Source organism: Dysidea avara, chromosome 8, assembly GCF_963678975.1.
Source record: "Dysidea avara chromosome 8, odDysAvar1.4, whole genome shotgun sequence".
Lineage (NCBI taxonomy): Eukaryota > Metazoa > Porifera > Demospongiae > Dictyoceratida > Dysideidae > Dysidea > Dysidea avara.
Genome location: NC_089279.1, coordinates 7,810,566 through 7,827,700, shown reverse-complemented (window position 1 = coordinate 7,827,700; position 17,135 = coordinate 7,810,566). Strand labels below are relative to the sequence as shown.

Here is a 17,135-nt window from a genome sequence, read left to right as displayed (position 1 = left end):
ATGGTAAGGTTACGTAGGTGTGGTTAGCGAGTACCGGTATTAAATGTGACACCTCGAGTTGTGTTTATCATCATAGGCAAGTATCAATCACAAGTGTGAAATGAATCGTGTACACTTGATGCTGACAGCGTTACTACCGATACTATGGTGTTTCAGTTCTGTGATAGCCTTGGATACCTGCTTGCAGACCAGTCCGGAAGCCAAACCAAAATTAGTATCTGGTAAGTATTGACAACGTACCGCTAAGAATTTAGTCTCGCGTAGCCAGACCGTTAGTATTAGTAATTACAGGTTAAAGGCACAGCCCATGAAACCTGATCACATACAAAAAAAATTACAGTGAAAAAAATAATCAATTTGCTACAAATTATAAATCAATAGTATATAAATCAATTGTTTCCAATGTTCATCTGATTGTTGGAGCATTAATAACAGTATATGGTAAATTGTTCCAGTCATCAATGACTCGATTGCTGAAGAAACGTGATCTTGAACTACAGCCGGTGTGAGGCTTGAAAATCTTATAGTTGTGACCCCGGGTGATATCAGTTAATGCAGGTGAGAGAAAAATTGAGGGGTTGACAAATTAAACCATAAAAAATTGATAAACTAAATCACGTCTCTTACAACGATAGCAAAGAGATGGCAAACCAAGAGCCCTTAACCACTCCTTATAAGGTAAATTCCTTAAACTTGAGACCATGTGAATGGCACATCTTTGTACCTTTTCTAACATAACTTGGCATACTCCAGTACTGGTCGGACCAGGAACTTGTATAGTAAGGGATCTGGAAGCATGACAGTATCTAAATTAACAAATGACTTATTAACAATAGCCAGTAGACGATTTGCCTTGGCTACAACAAACACAGTATGTTGGTGAAACTTCAACTCACCATCCACTAGCATTCCTAATCTTTCTCATGATAAACGGGTAAAGCTAGGTTGGTTATTCACAAAGTAAGAGTAATTGTCCAAATGGCACCTGCGTACATGCATTTAGATATACCAAAATTCAGTAACCATTTTGTAGACCAATAATAGAGTGAATTGATATCTTTTTGTAAAAGTTGGATGTCAGTTGGATTGGAAATAGTCCCAGAACGGACCCTTGAGGTACTCCACTAGTAACTGGTTTCCAGTACTATTTATACTGCTTATTTTTGTGTGGATGGGAAAAAGTAGAGTCTGATACAATGACAATAGAAACCCTGTTCAGACTTTCACCAATTTTCAGTGAGTGTTGATTGGTGAAGTCCTAACTTCATATGCCTGTTAACAAGCGATGCAAGCTGTTTACAATAACATGTTCTATAGAATCATTACCCACTTGAGGACTATCAGTACTTTACACTGAAAGGCTAGGCACCTTCTTTCCCTACTTTTCCCATCATAAACAAGAAAAAGTAGTGGTCTGGCTATGCGAGACTATCTAAGAATTGTGTTAAAGGCAACTAACTGTTCTTTGACTAGATGGATTTGTTGAGTTGAAAGTTTATAATGGGACTTCAAGTAAGAATGGGACTGAAATAGAGGCAGTGGAAGGACGTAGCGTGTTGTTATATTGCAGTGGTTACGCCTTTCCTCACGGAAAGATAATCTGGTATCGTTATAAGAACGAATCCGGTTGTCTAAAGCCAGCGCCTATTCACGAGTATTGGTCCTTCGATTATCATTACATAATCCAATCAAACATTGGTGAAGAAGGGCGAGTAGAGTCATCACTTACCATTGATAGATTTAGCAAATTCTATGAGGGGCTGTACTCTTGTGTACTAGTCAATGGAGATCAATCAGCTTTTGATCAGAGGAAGATGAGGTTGTTTCAACGTAAGTGATACACATGTATCTGTTGTGGTATTTATTATAAAGTATACCTATTGTATACTATTGTATACTATAGCAAAAATTTCCAGTGGCACCAGACCGTCTGACCCCCCTCCAAAGGCTGGTCCAAATACACCAAAACGTGATTTCCGTCTTATGCTAAACATTTCTGTTGAGTTGGTCAATGATAGTGTTTTGATTAGCTGGGAAAGGACACAACGAAATGAAGAGCGGGATTTCTGTAGAGACAGATACAAATGGGATCTACAAGTTTTGACGTGGAAACACGACAGTGAATTACACAAAGATTATAGTCACATCTGGAATCAATCTTTTGTTGATAATGCTACCAAAGTGCAAAGCACCTTTGAAATACCGACTGCTGATTGTTACAAGAACAGAACCTTCTTGAACATTAATGTGTCCAACAGTGTGTTCTACAAGTATCAAATAAAAGTAAACAAAACTGTTGAGAATAAGACTGAGACTGTCTTGGGCACAGACTTCTATGGATCATATCTCCACTACTTTGGCAGCAAAAGTCAGTTAAAATTTATTGTGTAGACACGACAGAACCATTGTGTTATGTTTCATTGTAGGTATGCTGAGCATATCTTATCCTCATAATGGACAGGTTGTACCAGCTGGTGATAACCATTGTGTAGCTACCGGTGAACCAGAGCCATTAGTTCAAGTGTTACGGAGTCTAGACGATCCTTTAGCATTCACCTGCATTGCTTCAAGTGTACATGTGAATGCTCCACATAGAGCCAGTCGTCATTCTGCATTTGTAAGCTACCGTGGTAAGTTGCTTTGTGTTTCCAAAATGGAAATTTCAAAATCATTGTTTTTTGTTATTGTTTTTTTGTAGTTGAAGAGCCTGAAGTTATTTCTGATCCACCAATACCAGAGTCAAGGTTTGTGAGAGAGTAGTTACTATTTATGTTGTCACAAACAGTGATTGATTAATTGTATTATCATTTATTATTATTATTTGTACTCTAGATGTGAGCCATATACAGAATTTAATGGGGTCTGCAGTCCATACATTCCACGGGGCATTTTTGTTAATATTACTTCAAACATTAGTGATCTTGAGGAACGAGCATCAGTTATTTTTGCTGAAATAGTAGATAGCAATGAAAGCTGCCAAAGCTTAATGAGGGAATTCATTTGTCACTCTTTATTTCCACATTGTCCTTCAGAGGGCATGCGAAGAAGTATTTGTCGTCAGAGTTGTATGGAGGCCATGCAATGTGGAGGCAGGACATTGCAAACTATACAGAGCCAACTACCACCAGGCTCTGATGCTTCTGGAAATTGTTTCAACCTGGTTGATACAGAAGCTGGTGATGGACCAGAATGCATTCTCTTAACATCCCAGAAAGATGAAGAAAATTTTACAGATGGTGAGAGCACAAGCATTAGCTAGACTGTAGCATTGTTTATTAATCCACAAAACCGTTAGTAAATAGTTGTTTTCCATCCTGTGATTTTTTGACAACTTAGGTGGCTATTTGTGATAATTGATGTCCATTAGCAGTAACTGTAACCTTGGTGACATGTTAAATCACAAGTGTTAATCCCCACACTGGAGATACATTGTTTGTTCATTTTAGGTTCATGTTTGGTTGGGAAAGGACAAAACTACACTGGTCCCATCAGTGTTACGGCATCAGGACGTCCTTGTAGATCTTGGAGCCAACAAGATTTTTATCACCTTTTTATATTCCCAGAGTTATGGAATGCTACAGCATCATGTCGCAATCCTGGCGGAGCTGGCAAGAGACCATGGTGTTACGTTAACCTTACCGACAATGCTCCAGTCAGATGGGAATACTGCGATATACCACAATGTCGTAAGTATGCTATAAACTAAATCCCTTTGAAGTAATTCCACTTACAGATAAACAGAATGGTGTTGCTATCACAAATGTGCCTTTATGCCATCAGAGTTATGACTATAGTATGTTCACGTTGAGCTGAATCCTCAAAAACATTTAATAACTCATGAATGCTATTACACACGATCTTGAAATTTGGCTTATTTGTAGTACTGCTTGACCCACTAAAAATATTTCAAAATGTTTTTGTTCAAATGTTTGACATAATATTTACGGCCAATCAAAAATTTCAGAATACATTTCCTATGGGGAAACCATACAAGTATAGTGTCCATTACAGTCCTTTCCTGAACTTGTAATGGAGCCAAACTGTACGTGTCTGTTGTTGACACCTTTGCTGTTACCAATAATCATCTGGTTGGCTGAAATGTTAACTCTGTTGAGAAAAAATCCACTTGTAACTTTTAGCTGTTTTTCAGGATTCAGCTCAACGTGAACATACTATAAGTGTTCAATAGAAAGTGTTTTAGTAACCCCACTTGTGGAATAGTGAATAGATATTAGATTAGTGAAAGTCTAAATAATGTTAGGATAATTTTACACTAGTAGTATCCAATTCCTTCATGTGGTGAATGATCTGAAATTCCTCTTGATATGATAAGGTATCAGCAAATACAACACTGTAATATAGGCTGGTTGGGCTTCATCTGTTACTATGTTGGCCCACAATTTGCATTGTTGATGTTTTCTTTTTTAACTGTTACCTTTTACCAAGTTCCATCTTGTTTCTAGCATCATGTGAACCAGTGCCAGATGAGTGTAGAAATGTACAAGGTTATAGCAGATCTACCAGTGTCTTTATTGGGAATAATGGACGGCAACAACAATTGGATGCATTAGATGAATGTACCCCAGACAGCACTACCACCGCTTGCTATGATATCTGGAAGAACATTGCCTGTCACCTTGCATTTCCTAACTGTGTTGAAAGCACGTCAATAAATCAGATGCACTCTGCTCGTCCATTGTGTAAAGCTTACTGTGAGAGGATAAAAGAAGTTACCAATGATGAGGGATCTTGTCCCATGCCACATGATTGTGATATGTCCTCGCTTGTTCATCAGCTACCAAAAAACTGCTCTGGCCTACCAGAGGAAAATTGTATTACAGCAGGTATGTGGTGTATATTGTAGTGCGTATTTGTTTGAGTGTGTCATCTCTTTTGACCCACTTCTTTCCTCTGTAGAACTCATACTTCCAACAAATAATGTAGAACCAGAGGCAACAAACAGTAAGTCACACACACACACACACACACACACACACACACACACACACACACACACACACACACACACACACACACACACACACACACACACACACACACACACACACACACACACACACACACACACACACACACATTGTAAGGTTTTACTGCAGTTTTTTTGGTACCTTGTGGCTTGTTTTGTGGTTTGGGGTTAACATGTAATGGTTTCTAGTCACATTGTTGGCAACTTGTACAGGTTATTTTTGTGTACCGTAAAGCCAGAAATTTTCAGGGACAATACTTTTGCAGATTTTGCGAGTGATGATAGCTTCATGAAAATATAATCGTAAAATGTTTCAGTTTATACACATAGCTGTTACCTGCTTTCTAGACTTTCATGAATTTAAAAACATGAAAATTGTATTTTGTACCGTTTCACGAAAGTTTCATCCCTCAAAAATTTCCCTCTATACGTCTATACGGTAAATTGAGATACCACAGGATAGCAGCTGCCGTGTCTCTCATTGTTTTTATACATGTCTTGACTGGTGTCTCTAGGTGGTGATGACAAGCAAGCTCCTTTGGCTCTATCCATTTTTGTTGCGGCTGCCGTCTGTCTGGTCAGTGTCCTCACAATTGCTGGAATAATTATTGGCTATTGTTGCTGTTGCTACTGTGGTGCTGAGCCAAATCGCACTTCACTAATCAAACCAATCCCTAATCCTCTGGAGAACCCAGTCTTTGCTACAATGAAATTCAAGTATGTCAGTAACCCAGATTATTCCAAGAGTTCATTCGAGAGCACCAGTGCTTTTGCTGACAAGAGTTTGCGTCCAATCTCAAAGACACAAATACACTACATCCGTGACCTAGGATCCGGTAATTTTGGCCTCGTCTACCAGGGCAAAGTGGAGAAGATTATTGAAGGAGAGGAATTCACAATGGCTGCTATCAAGACTCTCCGGGAAGGTAGCTCTGCAGAGGGTATGAAGAATTTCCTTCACGAAGCAAAACTAGCCTGCCAGTTTGACCACAACAATATTATCAAGCTACATGGGATCTGTATGTCTGAGGGCTTCTACTGTTTAGTGTTTGAGTACATGGACTTGGGTGATCTAAACGAGTACCTTCGAGGCAGTGCTAGTAGTACACAGCAACGCATCATGAACCCGCTGGATAGCACATCACGATCTAGAACTGAGTCCAGTCTATCTAATAATCCTCCTCGGTTGAACGTTCAACAACTAGTAAGCATCTGTCATCAAATTGCTCTGGGGATGGAGTACTTTGCGTCACTGAATCATGTCCATCGTGATCTAGCTACCAGGAATTGTCTAGTTGCTACCGGACATGTTGTAAAGATTGGGGATTTTGGTATGAGCCAGACCTTATACCATTCTGATTACTATAAGCAGAGAGGGGAACAAGCTTTACCTGTAAGATGGATGGCACCGGAAGCATTCATTTATGGCCGATTTTCATCTGAAGGAGACGTGTGGTCATTTGGAGTAGTAATGTGGGAAGTTTTTTCATTTGCAATGCAGCCCTACTATGGCAAGATGAATGACCAAGTGATGAACGAAGTACGGCGAGGCCACACGCTGTCACAACCTGACGATTGTCCAAGTACCATCTATGAAATAATGCGCAGCTGCTGGCAGATGGAATCACATCAGAGACCAACTTTCAGCGAACTTGTAGATGAGTTGAACACTTGGAGACCGACACACTGTAGCACAAGTACAGCTCTTGAATCACAGGGAAGTCTACGAGATGATATAGAAGATTCCGTCAGCCTCCCAAGTATCCAAGACAAAGATGTTGACCTAGAATTATCAGTATTCGACGAATGTAACATGTCAGGAACAGAGGAAGACATTGCAGACTAAATGACTCACTTTATCGTTCAATCTAGCTCTATCAAATACTATGAGAAACTTATAAATGCTAATAAATTATATTATTTTCTTATACAAAGAGAGCTTTTGTTTTCTGTACTTTGTACAATAATATAATCTATATGAGTGTACTGTGTATGACATGGTCGCTGTGTAAACAAGAGCTGATAGAAATATAATAATTCATTGTGTGAACTGTGGTTGACAATTAATGGGTGATGGTGAACGTGTCTGTAGTGGATATAGTGTGAGGCAAACTGATTTTGAGAAGGTTGCCTCAGAGGTGACATTGTACTAGTAGAGGTGTGTACTGCAATTTACATCAGAAAATGTAACACTGCGTGGGCAGATCAAAGGAATTTTTGCGTATACATATCTGATATTACCCTGTGGTTGCCCTCTTACTCACGAGGCAGCGATACTGCCCAATTTGTTTTATAAAAGCTCAGACTGAAATAGATTATGGGAATACATTAATGCTCACATGACTATTATCATGAGTTCAAGTTTGGCCACAAGAAGCACTCAGATGGAGGCATTTCAGTATCCTTGTCATCTATAGCTAGAAGTAGGGAAACAGTACTTGAAGATGAGAAGTAGTCTTATTATGCATACACAAACTTTTCGGCATATTTTTGAATAGGGACCATACCTACATTACAGATAACATGAGTTGTACAATGAAGCTTACCCCTTTAGGTCTTTAGTATTAGTTAACTCTATGTTGTAATTAGTCTTTAAACAACTTGATAGCATTAAAACACTTGTAAATTCCCCGCGATTTGCAAAAGCTCAACTTTTCCATGATATCTTTAGGACTTGTCCATTTATTATAACAAATGTAGCTGCAATGTTACCTGTTGCCTAGCTACAATCAAATCATTCAGGCATGTATATAAAATGAATCAAGTGGTTTCACTTGTATTGGCATGGGTGATTGATTATTCACCTGGCAGGCTATTAGCTTGCAATAGAAGTGTTACATAATAGTTGTAACACGGGCACTCGTGGTCTTCCTGATATACACACATCTGTCTGATACATCCATCTGAAGCAGGAGGGCTGATGGTGGACACATCAGGCAGACATGTTACAACTATAAAGTGTACAGAGAGGTTAAGTGTGTTCAGTGTGTTATTTGGAGGGTCCTTCAAGTGAGGCTGTATCATGGAGTGCTTTAATCGATCGCCATTTTAGCTCATGCATATAAAGAAGTGCATGATTGTACTATTAGGGAAGCTAGTCCATGTGTTGTACAATGGCATCTTGTAGAACATTAAGAAGTGAGTTTTGTCTTTATAAGGGTAACAGAACTAAAGTCTGTTGAAAGCCAAAAACAAATCTCCTGGCATGATCTGTGATCATGTATTAATAATACATATGTATAGCTCTATACCTTTTCAACTGTTTTAGGGATGCGGTGATTATGCCAGCATAATTTTGGGAATAATAGGTATGTGTGGGAATCAGGAATTATGCTAGCATTTTGGGGTGATTACAAAGCTTTAACAGTAGGAAAATCAGCAAATTGTACAATTCTGTTTAAAAAGATCGAGCCGGATACTCTAATAGAACAGTCACCGAATATTATTACTCTAATAAAGCAGTCATATTGAAACCGGCGAAATTATACTCTAAAACAGCAACCAGCTAAAGAATTCAAGACTATTTAAAGCTTAAACATCTATGAAAATGGTCTGATACAGCAATAAACTGGCCAATTATAGTGGCAATTCTCAAAAGCATAATAGGTAAGTTTTTGAGCACTGTTAGAAAACATAATGCTCAATTTTTGGAGCATAATAGCCTCATGCCTAAACTGTTTATATGACTTTTTTTCTAATATAACACACAGCATACCTACCAGAGCCTACATAGGTAGATTCTATAAGCCCTGTGCTATAAACTAAGTGCTATTTTGGAGAAGATTTGTGGGGGAGTAATTGTTAGCAGAAACATTCACAACATTTTGTTTTTTTCTTCATGGATGAACTTAGGGCACCGCTCTGTTAAGGTACTGTATAGTACAAAAGTTCAATGGGAATTGACAACATTGATGATTTCCATTGTAATAACTTTTGCCTTTTGTGTATTCTTCAATACAGTGATGAAAAAATCATCAAATTTTTTTCTTGTCAAAATGCTTGATCAGCCGATTCGTCAAACTATTTGTGCTTAACAGCAGTATTGCCTAAAATGTATGCAGTATAATTAAAATACTGGATCACGTTCACCTGAGCCCTCACCAAAAACACTAAACTTGTGTCCAGTCCCAATAGTTTTGTACTGGAACAAGTATGTTTTCATCTATTAAACACGTCTGTGTGTTAATCGTCTGTACTAAAAATGTAGGGCAATATTTTAAAGCCTCATAAACAGTTCTGGCATTTAAAAGGCTTCACAGTGCTACTAACTGATGGTAAAAATAGAGCCATAGGCTACTTGTTATGTTGTCAGGATCATTTGCTGTGCTTTGTCTAGCCAGCCTGATGTGTGTGTTAGCCAGGTGATGTGTCTAGTGTAATGATCTGAAGCTGGGTTTTAACTTTTAAAGATGGAGCACTGTTCCTGTAGTGAAGTGCCGTTACTCATATAATAGGTTCTTTGTGGGTCTACACAGTAGGTTTGTATGTGAGCTTATCTTTTGGACCTTAATTAATTTGTTAGTGAGTTGTGGAGAGGATGGGAGTGCCATTAGAGCTGTGTTATTAAATATTAAATTCTAAATTTACAAGCTAGTACATTAACTATTGAATATAAATGAGAGTTGCATATTACTTCTATTTTGAGATGGGTGCTGCTGTTCACCAGTGAAAGAACAAAAAAAAAATTTGTGCACATAAATTTGTTAATTGATAGCCTGAAATAATGGTATATGAATATTGCCTGCAGGTTTGTGACTTCAGGTTACATTGTAACATTAATTAATTTGTGTGTGCACAATAATAAGTTGTGAGTTAGTAAACACTACACTAACATGTATTGTAGTATTGTCATACACTGTGTGGTACACTACACACACATACATACATAATTTTATAGGTGTACCAACATACACAGAACAAGGCCTAGGGCTATTGCTGTTTAGTGGACTGGTACCACTAGTACCTGTGCACCACTCAGATACTCTTTCTTGTGCAGGAGGACTGTGCCACACTGCAAGCAAATGCACACACTGACTGACCGACTTACTGACTTACATTGCTTTACACTTCTCTTGTGTACAGCGTGTTGATATTAAGATTACATATTTCCACTAATTTACGATTGTGGAACTTGCGTTGCACTCTCATGATCGGATACTCTGACGTTCCCTGCAGGTGTGGTCTGTGGTGTGTACATGACATAGTGTCATGTGTTATGTAGCGGTGATGGGACTATATGCGTACATGGAAGAATCCTATGATCTGGAAAACGTGGAGCTCCAACCTCAGCACTGGTTTGCACAAGTACGTCAGACTATGAACTCTTGATGGTACAGGAAAAGGTGCAATCATCTCTTAACCAAATATTAGCATCAGATCAAAGGTTCTTGTCCTAAATAACCAAGTGGCTGCGCTAGGCTAATTACTACAAAAATTTATCTGACTTGAGGAATTTACAGTTGATCAACCACTTCCTCTTTATGCAGGTGACCTTGTTGTAGTTCCTGGTCTTTTCTAGGAACCAAAAATTTAGCTCATTCTCCATAATTTTTTCCTCTTTTGGTAAAGAATCAAGACAATTTATGCAGCCAATATAGGAGATTTACCATATATGTGCACATTTTCAAGGGAACTAATTTTCGTGAATTTTGCGGTTGCTTAGCTTTCTGTGAAATTTTTATCCTCGAAAATTGAACTATTATTAGGGTTAGCTCTATGCTTTCTAATAGGTAACCTCAGTGAAACACAAGTGATCCTCGAAAATAAAACTTCAGAAATTTGTCAATCCGCGAAAATTACGTACCTCAAAATTTTGTACATATACAGTATTATACCTAGTTTATGATATTTCATATTCTATTACAATGCTACAGCAATACATGTATATACTCATGCAGCTGTAACAGTGTCTGCATTACAGACTGTACAGTCCAACCTCATATGTGTTATAAAAACCGATGTTCTGTTGAAATGCTCCATTGCCTGATTTTTGTCAGTGCTTCTTCTTGGAATGGTCCCTTGGTCACAGGAGTGTATCAGTACATAGTGTATGTTGGGTGTGTTGAACCACAGATTGGAACATTCGGCTTTAGTGGTTTTAAAATCCTGCTTGAGAATGAGCAGATAGAACACTCTCTGAATACAAGAAAACTGCTGTATGACAAGGGAAAATGATTCCTCAAGGCAGAAAGTACGAAAACCTCATCTATATCCACGGATGAAAAACTATTTTTCTGTGTTACTAGGGTAAAGAAGAGGGGGTGCAGTGTAGAGATTGCACAACACACAACACACACATGGTTACAAACCTCCAGCCGCAAATTTAGTTACTGGTATAGCAAAGAGATTTTTATAGAGTGTTGGTTTGCACAACTGGTGACTTAACTTTATTAGTGGTTCTCTTATTGTGTACCTTAATTGTGTTAATTCTATATTTCTCCCTACAGGCTTCAACTGAGGATTTTGAGGTTTGGAGTTGTTGGCTGTCAATAGAAGACTAGTGTACTCGACATGCTCATTCAATCCCGTTGAAAATGAAGCGATAGTCACAGCTGCATTGAAACAATGCAAGAGTCAGTAGAACTCTTTAATAGGGGGCTACCTTTGGGACCAGAAAAATAAATTGCGAAAGGATGTACACCATAATTACAACTTAGCTATGTTTGAAATTGGTTAAATGAGGTGGTCTTGTTTAAGAGGTGCTAGGTGACTTAATGTTTTGTTGCAATACGTACCTTCACTTTTACACAACATTACATGTTTGAATTTTTCTTTCTATTATTTTTCAGGTGCTGTACACTTAGTTGATGTTTCTGGTTGGCTGAATGGCCTCAAGTGTATCCCTGGCATGAACACATGGAAAGTGAGTGGGTTAAAACATGTGGGAGATAATTGGTGTGTATTATCTGATTATCGTGGGATTGTGCCTGGTTTGATTTGATAAGGTTCTGGGTAAAGGTGGTGAATGGGTGGATTGGAGTGATGGTATGGATTCATTGTTACCTCGTCCTCTGGTGGAGACAATGTTTCCACCTGTTGTGGAAGAAGCACAATTGATGGGATTAGAAAATAGTGTGTACATGGCACCATGCACTGCATCCACACTCACGCACACGCATGCACCCAGGTGCACACATATGGAGTACATACCCTACACACATGCACGCACATGCACACACACACACACACACACACACACACACACACACACACACACGCACACGCACGCACAGACGCAATCCACACAATCACAGTGATATTCTTACCATGTAGTATCAGAATATTACCACACCATCAAGACACTGGAGGATTTTTTGTAGCAGTATTAGAAAAGAGTGACATTTTACCATGGCAGAGCAAGAAAGTTTCACAAACTAATCCACCAGTGAAGTCAACAACAAATACTCAAACTGACCAACCCACACCAAGTGATGGGACAACAACACCAGATGAAGGAGTAGCAAAACACAATTCTGAAGAACAAATAGAAACAAAGAAAGGACAGATGGAGATAAAAGAGGAACAGAGTTATGAACAAACACAGTTACAAGAGCAGCAAACAGTAGAACAAACACAACAGACACAGATACAAGAGGACTTGACACAAATGAAAGAGGAGCAACTGCAAGCACAAGAGTTACAAGCCCATGAACAAATACAACTACAAGAACAACAGACAGAGACAGGAACACAGTACAAATGACCTTGCCAACTCTACAAGGATATAGCAGCCCAACTGAGTTACCTGAAGGAACTGATCCTGAAAAGGCCAGCAGCAGTATTGGCTTGGTGGTTAAGCCACCAGCTGCATACAACCTGTAAGTCAGTGATGTTTAATAAACTTGTACTTGTACTACAAGATGTTATGTGTTGTGGTTAGTACTAGTTTGTAGTGTGTAGTTTGCTAAGTCAACCATTGATGTCAGGGACACATGTTTAGCTGATGTAATTCTATCTGTGCTTGTATGTAGTTATCAGTGTTGGGAGTAACGCAAACGCGTTACGTAATATTATTATTTTTGTGGTAACTAAGTAATATAACGAAATACGCTATAAAAACAGGTAATATAACTCAAGTTACTTACTTACAAATATAAAGTGTTACCTAAGTAATATAGTTACTGTAACGAGTCTAGTTACTGTAACGAGTCTAATATTATGTAATTTTATTACTACAAATAATGAAGTTACTAATCTCGTTAGTTATCCTCTGAGTAACGCCTAGCCACAACGAAGTAACGAAGCCTACTGAATGAAGCTTATTCATCAGCTTCTTACTTATAACCAAGATTTGCACATTGCCCAACAACACAATCCTGTCACTTGATAAGGTGGTAGTTTCACACGTGACTGCTTAAGGCTGTGGACACAAAGTAATATAATACAAGTACACGAAAAATTTTGGAATTTTCAACTAGAGTAGGGATGACAGTACATTGATAAAAAGACAAGTGCATGGGGTAGTGAGCAATACTAAAATACAGTTAAATAATAAGACGTGTTATATCCCTACTGTGCTTAAGATGCCATAATGGAAATGCACAGTAGGGATATAACACGTCTTATTATTTAACTGTATTTTAGTATTGTTCACTACCCCTATGCACTTGTTTCAGTACTTTTTATCAATGTACTGTCGTCCCTACTCTAGTTAAAAATTCCAAATTTTTTTGTGTACTTGTTTGTTAACTTTTTTTGTAAATAATTTTATTATAGCTGGTGATCCCACTCATACTGCATCTGAAAAGGCACCGCGTGCCCCAGCTATATCAATTATCGTGTGAAAAGTGAAGTTACCATTACACTTCATTGTCAGCTATGTTCAACCTGTTACACAGCATTTTAATCAAGAACTTGTTGAAAGCATTTCGGGTCGATCTGAAAACTTGTTTGGGTTTAGTTTTACCTCACCAATACTGCCTCATCGTTGTAAGGGAAAATTGAGGCTGATGTTTGGGTGATATTATTTAGTGGGCCACGCCTACTCCTTTGTGGTCCCTACTATACAGTTACTATCGTACTGTATGATAAGCCCTACTCTACCTTTTACACATTCGTTAGCTATAACTTTGTTAACAATGATGTTACCAAATAAGCTATGCCTTCTTTGTACCTGTCATAGGTTAGCTATACAGTACACATTGATCATTGTAGTGGGAATATGGTGGAACACAATAAGTAATTGTTGCACATAAGGATGATGCTGCTGGAGCGACTGACAACTGACAAGGAATTGTGACAAAACATAATATGCAGGAGGTCATGCACTTAATACATTATTCATGCATTGAATTAGAAGCTTTGTATATGCATTTTACACTTAATAGTGTTAACAGCTTTAGATAGTTATTTGACTATTCCAATCATGTATGTATATGGTTTTGCTGACTTGTGTAGACAATAGTAAGCACATGCAAGGATACATAAAGAAGTGTTAATACTGTAATAGCGAAGAATGTGTTAGCTAGTCGCAAAGAAATGCGTTTAGAAACGCAAGCAGTTAAACCTAGCTGCTAAACAACAAACACACTAATACTAAACAAGATGTCTTTACGCATGTATCTTGTCGACGACGTACGATAGGTCCTGTATAAACCAAACGTCCAATCACAAACGTATTCTAAAAGTTTGGTGCGATAACACGTGTATTCACAATGATTATGGAAGCCCTACTGATGAGAAATGGCCACGATAAAGAAGGATCAAAGGAAAATCAGTAAGCAATAGCGCATACATTGTAGGATATTTAAAATACTAAAAGTTTCAAATTTGAAGCATTTCCGCCAAAGAAGTAAGGCTGTAGCTGTAGCCAATTTTCCGCTACGCTTGACTGAACGCATCAGGCAGGCAGGCAGGCAGGCGGGCGGGCGGGCAGGCAGTAAGGCAGTAGAAAATTCGCGAAAAAATATATATTTTTAAATTTCGTAGCACCTAATCGAAAATGCTTCTGGTCGTTCTGAAGGCATGTTTGGGCTTGGTTATACCTGACCAATACTGTCAAGTGACCGTGAAGGGTTTGCAAAGATAATTTTGGCTTGATTTATCTTCGTAGACCACGCCCACATCTTCGTCGTCCCTACCATACACAGGGGCGGATCCAGACTTTTAAAAAGGGGGGTTCCACTTTGAAATTGCAACTTCAGCCTAGCTGTATAAGTTGAAGACCAAAAAAAAAAAAAAAAAGTCATCACCTGCTGACAATAGCTACCACCTCACCAACTATATTTTATGACTAGATATATAGCTTGCTACACTGCTCCTCAAAAGACTACTGTGACTGCTCTATTAGAGTATCTCGATTTGACTGCTCTATTAGAGTATCTCGAGTGAGAGAGGCTTTTCAAAAGAGGGGTTCCATGGAACCCTTGGAACCCCCCCTGGATCCGCCCCTGATACAGTACTATCGTACTGTATGATGTAATGTTATTATAGTTATTTTTGTTTTATGAGTAATATGTAACTGTAACTAAATAGTTCAGTTGCAAGTAATATGTAATATGTAACTAGTTACTTTTACAAAGTAACTTGCCAACACTGGTAGTTATTAACATAATATTCAAGTCACAATTTTAACATGTTGGTTACAGATACCACAAGCGAAGGCAGCGTGGCTGTTTTAAAGAAGATCCGTATGTCTTTCTGTCCCCTGATTGGAAATTGATTATGTGAGAAGTCAATTAGAGTTGTTGTACGATTTAATGGTGCTATATCCAATAGGGAGTACTATGGCTTTCAAAAAGATTTCCAGTTGGATAGCTTCTTACTAGAACTGGATTTGGAAAGAAGAGACATGTCTACCTGACGTCTCCATTGGTCAAAGAGTTAGTTGTTAGAAGTGGTAGTGTTCTATACCATATGCGTATTTTGTACCGTATGCGTATGGTATGTACCATACGTGTATGGTACATACTATACGCGTACCATACATGTCCATTCCATACCATACGCGTACGGTATAGACATACGCGTATGGTACGTACCATATGCGTATTATGCAGTGTCTTCTAGCCTTGCCATCACCTAGCTACAATAGGCTGTCTTTACAAGCATTTCTAGCTGAGCTAACTTAGAACACAACACAATAATCTGCTTACTACTGAGCTGTAACTATAAATTTATTCATCAGCACACACATGCATTTTATCCTTGCCATGCCCATGCATTTCCCACTATAGTCCTATACTGATGTACCTAAATCTTATATACATGATCTCACTTTGTCTGCAGAACTTCACATAAATGGTACTGTGCATGTATGCTACTTTATAGCTATCAGAAGCATGCAGATGGTCTTATATACTCAATTATAAGTGTGGATAACTGACAATTTACAACAGAATTGGGTAAATAAGCAAGGAGAACAATTACAACATGCATGGTAGCTAGTAAGTTCTAACTGAATTATACATATACTGCTTGTGCAAAGTTATGAATAACTGGAAAAATGAACTTCGTAATTATAAGTGTCATCAGTTGTGCAACATGGCTCCTCACTGTATTTGTATTTTTATATACTATGTACACTCTTCTTCTTTTGAGGATCCAATTTCTTGTTTACGTACTTTTCTTGTTTATACGTACATACTGTAAATAGTATATTCATCACACTGGACCTACAGCACAAATTAATGTGGATGTTGTTAACTTTAAAGAGTACATTCAGATAAGAGTAGCTAAACACATTGTCTTCCCATCCACAAGTATGACAGTAAGTAGCGAGTAGCTATACAACACACTTAACAATTAAACAATGCTACGTAATATACATTCATTACTGAACTATACATTAGAACTCATAAACTCACCATAAATCTCTGCCATGTTATGTTTTCCTACTTCATCTCAGCAGGCAATGCACATGCCTCATTCAATAGCAAAGATTCAGCGAACTACAGTTAAAAAAAATTTATTGTACAATTAATTACTATGCACATCAGTCTTAGAGTATAGCATGTCTAATATTGCTATAAGCTACAGCCATGCAGATTTACATTAATTTGCAAACTAAAAACATTACTTTCTCTACAGTTATATCTCTTTGCTATACCTCCCTCAATGTTATTGTATCAGCATTCTCCAGGTCTTCCTCTGTTAGAGCAATCATTACATTGTACTTCTCAAGCTCATCTGATTAAAATTGTCTGCTCAA

At 38.1% G+C, this 17,135-nt stretch overlaps 1 protein-coding gene and 1 long non-coding RNA gene across 2 annotated transcripts; one reads left to right on the top strand and one right to left on the bottom strand.

Moving 5' to 3' along the window:
* Positions 1–5: 5 nt before the first annotated feature.
* LOC136262755 (tyrosine-protein kinase transmembrane receptor Ror2-like) lies at positions 6–7,037 on the top strand. The gene is made up of 10 exons (XM_066057149.1): positions 6–221; positions 1,474–1,830; positions 1,904–2,368; positions 2,427–2,630; positions 2,699–2,744; positions 2,833–3,236; positions 3,447–3,686; positions 4,464–4,844; positions 4,918–4,962; positions 5,503–7,037. Exons 1-10 carry the CDS (start codon positions 101–103, stop codon positions 6,831–6,833), a joined length of 3,594 nt encoding a protein of 1,197 aa, XP_065913221.1. The 5' UTR covers positions 6–100; the 3' UTR covers positions 6,834–7,037.
* Positions 7,038–16,246: 9,209 nt separating this feature from the next.
* LOC136262770 (uncharacterized) lies at positions 16,247–17,091 on the bottom strand. Its single transcript, XR_010704321.1, has 3 exons — positions 17,034–17,091; positions 16,792–16,875; positions 16,247–16,599 (listed from the first exon to the last, which is right to left on the bottom strand). It is a non-coding gene; the product is annotated as an uncharacterized lncRNA (long non-coding RNA).
* Positions 17,092–17,135: the final 44 nt, after the last annotated feature.